The sequence below is a fragment of the Pundamilia nyererei genome, unplaced genomic scaffold, assembly GCF_000239375.1.
Source record: "Pundamilia nyererei isolate P.nyererei 1_Seehausen unplaced genomic scaffold, PunNye1.0 scaffold00075, whole genome shotgun sequence".
Taxonomy (NCBI): Eukaryota; Metazoa; Chordata; class Actinopteri; order Cichliformes; family Cichlidae; genus Pundamilia; species Pundamilia nyererei.
In genome coordinates this window covers 630055-639115 of record NW_005187476.1, presented here as the reverse complement: position 1 = coordinate 639115, position 9061 = coordinate 630055, and the positions used below count along the sequence as shown (strand labels likewise).

The following is a 9061-nucleotide window of genomic DNA, read 5'->3' as shown; positions in this document are numbered from 1 at the left end:
GTCACGATTCATGCCGCATTATCCACACTACAGGGCTTCGGATGGGAATGTGTTTTTCCAGTTTCACTGGCATTTGCCGTAATAGAGAAGGCCTTGTTATGGTGGCGGTGATAAATCAATGTCAGACGGGCTCTGGCCTTGACTTTGGTTGGGCCTGTTGTGTATTCTCAGGTGGATGGTTTCCATTTTGAGGCATACAATCTTAGGTTAACCACCTCATCGTGTGGCCCTCATAAAACACATTTTGGATAGCGCTTTAGGTGCTATTAAGTGCGAAGGCGCAAAGATAAGAAAAAATATCTCGTATAAACTCGGACTGTTGATGTGCTGTGACTGCAAATACAACATTAATTGCAAGGCCTTGCTCAGATGCTGAATTCAGGCTGGTGAGCAGCACATTCGGGCCATCACGTTTCAGGATAAAACACTCACCATTCATAGCAGTCTCTTCCAGTTAGATCTGGCTTCGCGTTCAGCGACAAGGGAGGGAGGTGAGGCGGTGAGGCGTTCAGGCTCTTGTTTTGGCTCGTAACCTTTACTACCCCAGTCACGTTGTGTAGTGCACTTGTTTTTCTGATAGGCGTGTCACCCTCACGTTAGTTCTTTAGTCACAAACAGTCTAATTTGATCTCACGTGGGCCAATAAAAGGGTGGGATAATAATCCACTTTTGTTTCAGTATAAGGAGACTATTGCTCACAAACAGATAATAATCAGGCTACATCTTAAAGATAATTGGAATGTCAACAATGCGTCTTCTGACAGGTGTATCACAAAGGTTCTGCAAGAACGCGTACCCTTCATACATAAAGTTTTATATGTATATATGTATTTAAATAATCACATAATCACAGCATGTTCGTGTTTCCAGCAGTTTATCAAAATATAAGAAAAAAACGTTGTAATTATATAAATGTTTGGTTTTTTTATTTAGAAAGCAAATCAAAGATGGTAAAGACATCACTGTATTTCTCTCACTTGGATGTAAAGCCATCCTATATGGTAGTTTGTACCGTATCTGTTCCCCAGAGCCACATATTGAACACCCTTGCTTTAGGTAGAAAGTTTATTATTATCTGTCAAGGTGATTTTCTGCCCAGACAAACAGAAGAGCAGGTGATTTCACACACTGGCATCTCCCCACAGTCAGACATGGAGGACTTAATGATATTAGAACTTCCTACCAACAGGCTGGAGAGGTACAAGCTTAGACACTGTCATGTAGGCCAAATTAGTGTCATATTTTTGTTTTTCTACAGGAAAAAAGTAAACGCCATTCATGTCTGGTTGGTGTTAATATCCTGGCACAATAAACTAGCCCACAACAAAATTTCAGCTGCCAGTTTTTGCCTTGGTTTTCATCCCTCGCCAAATTTTCAAAGACATCCTCTACATCAGCCACTTACAGCTTTTTTCATGTTGTTTACGCGCCGTTGAAGTCGTGATTACACTTTTTACGACAGTCTCCGAATGCAGCACGGGAACAACCCCCGCCCCCAATAACCTCCCCCTCATGTAACGTCACACCAACGGCTATTTGCATGAAGTGTTTTCTGGCTGCAGCTCGAGCTCGGCTGCAGAGCGAGATCCTCAGAGGGGGAAAGCGAGGGAAGCGGTGCAGTGAAAATAGGAGGAGGGGGGAGTCTTGTGTTTCACATCAGAGGAGCAGCGAGGAAAAACGGGCTGAAAGCAAGGATAAGGTGTCCGATAACAAAAGCAGAGAGGGGGGGAAAGCAGAAGAGCGGCTTCTCTTGTATCGGAAAATGGAGCTACCCGCCGCGGGAGAGCACGTCTTTGCGGTGGAGAGCATCGAGAAGAAGCGCAGCAGAAAGGTTTGTCACAAGAGCACCGAAGGACATTTTTGCACACATGCACTTGGAAAGGAGGCTGATTTTTCTTTTTCACTTCTGCTTTCAGCGGAGCATATGTTGTTTTATTATTACTATTATTGTTATTCGATATTTTAAGATGACTGTGCAGCGCGGAGTAAAGTAACGTTACGCTCATTATCCCGTTTCTCCTCCTTCACAGGGACGGGTTGAGTATTTGGTCAAGTGGCGTGGATGGTCTCCAAGGTGAGTGCACTTGATAACAGAAATACACTCAACGAGGACGCCACATCCAAAACAGAAAGTGTGCGCAAGTGTAAATGCCTGCATTTTTCTGTGCGTGGGCGCGCGTACGGGGGGTTGCGCGTTCTTGCTCTGGGCACTCGGCGCGTTTATTGGCCCCGATGATGGATGTGGTTTTCCAATGTATGCAATCCCCAGTGTGCCAATTAGAGGAAGACATGTCTATAATTGAACACTATGTTTAAGAAATGCCACGTATCGAGATTTGTGTGGAGGCCGGACCGTTGTTTCCTCCCCCTATTACCGTGCGTAAAAGTTACCCATGATTTATTACACGTGTATCCGCAGGGAGGACAAGCGTCTCAGCATGTTGTTTACATGCACGCCCACAATTATGACTCTAGGGAGATTTTATAAGTAATAGATTGAATTAGGTCCTGTCACCTGGGTATCTTCAGCCAGTGCCTGTTATGGTGAGCCGTTTTTGACTGGCCAGCGTGCACTCACTGCTCTCTGTCTCTCCTCTGTGGACAGATACAACACATGGGAACCAGAGGAGAACATCCTGGACCCAAGACTACTTGATGCGTTTCAAGACAGGTACGTTTTTAGTTTGATAAAGAAGCTTCACGGGTGCACAAGCTGCTGAAAAACATGATAGAACAGGTTTTAATCCACTGTATCTTACATTTCCAGTTTTTGTCACAGCACATAAAATATTTGTCACCCATCCCCAGAGAGTAAAGCAGGTTCGCCTGTAAGTTTTAGAAGTGTAGAGAGTTTGGTTAACAGAAAAGCCTTAATGTTTGTCTTTAGATTAAACCCTGTGTCATCAGAGTTGGATCAGGGTTAAGCTCAGGTTAGGGTTATCAGATCAAACTGAACCACTTTGTTGCGCATCTACTTTTTGTTACCTGATAGTTATTTGAGTGTCAGCATCATGTTATCCTGCTAAAGTGCTACCTGCTGTCCTGCCATCCACTCACCAGATGACCAGTGTCATTTTCCACAGCATGACTGTATAAGTGAATGATGATTGTTCAAAGGTTGTTTGATCCCTTTACTTTTTTGCAGGTTAGACTTTTTTCCCCTGGATTTTCTGATGTGCACCACTTTTAAGAACACAAATACAGAGGACACGAGACACATATCACCAGCTTTCAGAGATGAATAACACTTAGTATTCAACTAAAAGATCTCCATTAAAAATCAATGAAGTCTAGTACTAGGATCAGTCCACATCTACGAGACAGAGTTATGATGTCACTTTATACTTCTTTAGTTGTATAGGTGTACTGCTTATTTAAAGTATCTGCATCTTTCACATTGTTTAAATTGCTTATGGATTTGCATTTATACAGTTTCTAGTGCTATAAATCCAGCTTGCCTGCACACATGTTAAAGTCAGACTTTCTGATGGCACAAAAAAGCCTCAGCAGACAAATGTGAAAATAATGTTCGTCACATTCTGCACATTACATCATCGTGCATGGTAGAGTTTAAATATCTGTCTGAAGGAACATGAAGCAAAGTGTATTTTGGAGTCGAGGGGAAGTTTACATTATGGTTCACATCTTTAAGTAATCGGCTCATGATGTGATGACGGTGCAAAAGCAAAGCAAGATTGAAGGAACTACATAGTATCTTAGTAAACGTATATATCAGAAAAATTCAAATATTACCCTTTAGCGTTGGCTTCCTTGGTGACTTTAGCTGTTTGGCTAAATACTAAATACTCTGCTGAGTGGCTGACCAGGCTGCTCCATGTGAAGGGCAGTGTAATTGAATTTCCTAAATGCATGCTGTGTTAAACTGTCACTGGCTTCTCTCTCAGTCTCCTTCAGCTTTTGCCTACAGCAACCTTTCAGGCGCAGGTCACACGTTAAAGCAAAACATCGACTTCACTCTACGGCTGTTTTCGCAATTATCTCTCGCTTGCTCCAAAGAGGAGGGATTTTATTGAAACTAATTGCGTGCCTCTCGGGGGAGCCAAATCGTCTGAATGCCAGGCTATGAAAATACACTGAGTCGTCATTGTAATTAGATGTGAGGGGGGGAGGGTGGGGGAGGAATCTGACATCACTCCTGTCTGCGGTATTGAATTACTGTCTTGGAGGGACTTGGATGGAGACTGAGGAAAGTCAGAGAGGGGTTGGCCCTTATCTTCCTCCGTGGATAGAGTTTGTTTACTGGATTATGAGTGTTAGTATAAACTGACTGTTTAGCTTTTGTAGCAGCTGAGGATAAATGTACATTTGATCCTGTTTAAACAAAGGCGAGGACAGGTAAATATATGATGAACAAATAACAATGTATGCTCACCTTACATCAGGAAGTGTAACACATGCTCAGCGTTTTCTAATAGAGCATGAGGAGGACACCCATGACGTCGTGTTGCCATGCAACTGCAACTCATCTCTGTGTCATGGTTCACTGATTGGCTGGTCTATTCCTCTCCCGCAGGGAACGTCAAGAGCAGATGATGGGGTATCGCAAGAGAGGACCCAAGCCAAAACATCTTCTGGTCCAGGTAAGAAAAAAAATATATAACAAGGAAACAGGACTTCAGTTTTTCTGTTTTTTATTAACCAGAACACCAGAAAGGCAGCAGCTCAAATAGCATTGTTTACACACAGCGCATTCACACACTGAAATATACTTCAAAACATGATTCTAAATGCTAATCTTGATTATCAGTAATGATGAATGATGCTTAAGTTTCATTTTTATTTGTACCTCTCTCTCTAAGGTCGGGAAATTTCAGAAAATATTAAAGAACATGTGAAATATGTCACGTTTCATCATGTGAAAATGATGAAACATGTCATGAAAGTTGTGATACTAAAAAAAAAAATAACGTTTTCGTCTCTAACATGGCTAAAGCTGTTGGTACCATTAAAGCCTACATTCCCCAAAATGCAACTCAAAGCTCCTTTTGTTAGACCCCGCCTGTTAAACGTTTGGGCTTCACACTCAAATTTTTTGGCTTTCAAGTTGTGATTATGAAAGCCATGCTAGATGAAGATGTTCCAAATAAATATGTGGTTAATATGTTTTTCTATTTTGTTTTTGTTCTTGTTGTTATTTATACATGAATAAAAGCATCTTTGTATAATATGCATAATTTCATGTCTGTAAGCCACTTCACATTATCTTTTTAACGTGAAACTTGTGGGACACAGCAGATTAATATTGGCCACAGACATCTGTAAATGTATTTGGGTATCAGTCAAGTTGTTACAGATATTTGGCTGATATATCAGTATTCCCTATTTTAAACTGAGATGACCCATCATGGTTTACTCCACAGGGTTTTGTTTTACCTGTATGATGAGATAACAAAGCTTCATTTGTAAAAATTTAGGTGTTTGCTCATTTACGGAGTGAAAATTTGAATGAGCGAGGGACGTTATCTTCATTAAATTCTATAGGAATCTGTCTCCTGACCTAACAGTTGCAGTTAGGTGACTGCGATTGTACATTTAATGCATCAATCACTGGCCCAAAGGGCTAAGGGATCCCCTCGGAGGCATGTTTTTGTTCCTCTCAGGAGGGTGTTGGTGGTAACACATGGGATAAAGTCAATGCCGGGACACAAAGCAGCCAATGACATTCCTCCAAGCTGAGGTCACAGCCACGGGAGACACTTTGAAATGTCACTGTGATGGCCGGGCTGGTGGCTCAGAGAGCTGCAAGGGATCTGTAGGAGGGCTGTGTCAACATGGACCCAAGGCCTCTGAAATAAACCTTGTGCTCGTTTGGAGCCCCGTCACACATTCCAAGCACAGTGTCTTCATTGCAGCTCGTGGGCCCCATGAAAGCTTTTTTTTTGGTACCCAAGGAAAGACACGTGTGTAGAAACTGGAGACTCTTAATCATTAATCAAATTCCCAGCTCAAAGGGATGCTCTTTATTTTAAATGCTCATTAAAACAACACAAATCATTTGATTCTTTATCGATGGGGCTTGGGCGTTTTTAATAATGCTGATTACTGTGTTTGCTCGCAGGTGCCTTCCTTTGCCAGGAGGTCCAGTATCCTGGCTGACCTACAAGAGGCGTCCCTGGATGAGGACAGCTGTCAGAACGCCAGTCCCATCCAGATGCTTCGTCCGCAGCCCCAGCATTACCAGCTGAACAGTAAGAAGCACCACCAGTACCAGCCGCTGTGCAGGGAGCGTGAGGCTGAGCAGCAGGCTAACGGCAAGAAGTTTTACTATCAGCTTAACAGCAAGAAGCATCATCACTACCAGCCAGACATCAAGGTGCACGAGCCCATATTTGCTAAACCCAAGATAGACGTCCAAGCTCCTGAGCTGGCTAACAAAGAGTATAACCTTCCTCCGGTGCTGCAGCAAAAGTGGGTTCGGGACAAGGACTCGGGCTGTCTGACCAAAGTGAAGGATATCACCATGGAGTTGAAGAAGCTTCCGGCAAACTTCAACGGACACAAAGAGCAAGAGAAGCCAAAACCTAAGGAGGACGCTTTACCACAGCCCAACGGTGTCAGCAGCAGCAAACTAAAGATTGTGAAGAACAAAAACAAGAATGGCCGGATTGTTATTGTCATGAGCAAGTACATGGAAAACGGGATGCAAGCAGCTAAAGTGAAAAACGGCGAGTGTGATGCTGCTGAAAAGCCACCGCAAGGCACCGACAACGGTGCGGAAAAGCACCTGGAAAAGATGAAGCTCGTCAAAAAGCTCGGCCTCATCAATGGATTTGCTAAAAGCCCCTTAGACAAAGCAACGTCTCTCAGTTCTGGATTTAATGGAAATTGCCCCAAAGAAAAGGAACCGTCCCTGAAAGCGGAGCTAACTGTGACAGAACAGGATAAACATGTTGAGGTCAGGGGTCAGGGCCAGCTTCCAGAGGATCAGCCTTTGCAATTGACAACCAAACCTAATCTGCTCTCCCGGCCTTTGAACAGGGGAGTCCCCTCATCACAGGACAAAAGAGAAGGCCAAGGTGGGTTTCAAGGGCTAAAGCGACACCTCTCTGACACAGATGGTGAGGAACGTGAGGGTAGTAAAAGGTTTTTGAGCTCCAGGAGCATAAGCGCTCCCAACACAGCATCATCACCTGTCCAAAGCATCAACATCGACCAAAATGGACACCACAGTCACCCCGGGCTGCAGGATTGTGGGTATGTGGACCAAGTGGAGCCCATTGACTTGAGTATTGTCAAGTCGAGGCCTAAAGCTCCAGTTCCCACGGCAGCCCAGCCTGAAACGCACACACAGCCCGAGGCGCTAACACACACAGAGGAGGAAAGACAAACAGAGGCTGACACACAAACAGAAACTCAGCTTGAAACACAACAACCTGCAGAAGTGGAGAACGCCGAGTCGCTGTCCGTTTCTAACCACGAACAGAAAAAGGAGGACACATTTCCCTCCTTCAAACCTTTCCTTGGGAATATAGTCATCACGGACATTACCACAAACTGCCTCACCGTTACGTTCAAGGAGTACATAGCAGCGTAACAATCTGGGTACCAGCTGTTCATCTGTCTAAATGTACATGACATATATTTGTATTTTTGGATGCTTGAATGTACAAATCGACCCTTGATGTTGTTTTCATTTTGTATATTGGTAGTTCAGATAACAAGAGAAACTTTTTATTTGCATATTTCTTCTTATAAGCTAACGAGAAACTGTCTATTTGCATATTTCTTTCTTATAAGCTCAACCTGTTGTTATTTCTGGAGATTTTATAACATGCAGTATCTTCTTGAAACCTAAACTGCAAAATTAGATCGAGCAAATGAGGGGATGTAATTAAAGATGCACTTACTCGTGTAAATAAATACGCTTCACTTTTCTATGGATGTAACTCGTTTTATACAGTCAACCGTCTACATGTCAGATAATGTCAAACAAATGTAGGCTATATGGAGAATTTTGTTAGGAAGAAAATTATATTGAATCCTGGTAAATTACACTGTGTGTGTGTGTGTGTGTGTGTGTGTGCGTGTGTGTGTGCGTGTGCGCGAACAGATGGACAGATTTAAAGGATGCGTGCTGCTTGGACAGATTATGCCATTAGGCATGCTTAAACAAGCAAATAAAGAAAAATGAAGCGCCTTTTTGTCAATAAATATGATTTGCATTGTTAAAAAGGCTTTTAAATGGAAGATTATTCAAGCTCGATGTTTGCTTCTGTTCTGTTTTTTAAGCCATGCCTCTCTGATGCCGAGCACCAGTCGCCTGTGACTCTGATAATTTATGTTTTGCAGCAGCACACTGACTGAACGTGGCTTCTTTTTCTTTTATTTGAATGACATCAGTCACAAATCTGCTAGTTGAGCTCTCTAATCTTACAGACTAATACCACCAGCTGGGTTCTCTGGATTCAACTTTTCATGTCTCTGTTCTTTGGCACCCTGACGTGTTCAGTGAAGGCAGTGCAGTTATTATGTATGGGATCCCAGAGGCTTGTCTTGACATAGTTTGCAGTGGAGCTGCAATTAGAAGTGTGTAAAAGCACTTTTCATAATCACTTCTGATCCCCTGTGTCTCTTCCTGCCCTGCTGGAGGTGGATTGAGCTGCTCTGTGAGAACCTGGAGCACCGTGTGCTTTTGTGTGCAGAGGAAAAAATAATGGCTTCTTATGATGCATCATAATTTGCAATAATAAAATTGTTTGCAACTGAGTGTGTTTGATGTGTTTACCGGTATTCTCCATGCTCCTATAGCAAAGGGGGGGGGGATACCCTTAATCACGTGATGCGACCTCGGCTTCCTTCAGAGAGCTGAATGTTTTAGCAGGAAGAGGACGGCTGCTGTTGTCTTAAAAGGTTGCCTCAGAAGAAGCTAAATCTGATCTTGGCTCTGTCTGTCTGTGTGCGTGCGTGCGTGTGGGCTGCAGGCCACAAGGATTACAGAGCCGGGGTGTATTTTCAGATGAGCATCCTACAATCCCACAGGCTGTTTTGGACCAGCATGTGTGCCATAGTGGAGCTCAAAGTCAGGCCTTTTCACTTGTAT

At 43.3% G+C, this 9061-nt stretch overlaps 1 protein-coding gene across 1 annotated transcript; it reads left to right on the top strand.

Moving 5' to 3' along the window:
* Positions 1 to 1535: 1535 nt before the first annotated feature.
* On the top strand, positions 1536 to 8727 carry LOC102215081 (E3 SUMO-protein ligase CBX4-like). Its single transcript, XM_005737347.1, has 5 exons — positions 1536 to 1831; positions 2031 to 2074; positions 2606 to 2671; positions 4535 to 4601; positions 6080 to 8727. The coding sequence occupies exons 1-5, from the start codon at positions 1541 to 1543 to the stop codon at positions 7553 to 7555; spliced, it is 1944 nt and encodes a 647-aa protein (XP_005737404.1). The 5' UTR covers positions 1536 to 1540; the 3' UTR covers positions 7556 to 8727.
* The last annotated feature ends 334 nt before the right edge of the window (positions 8728 to 9061 follow it).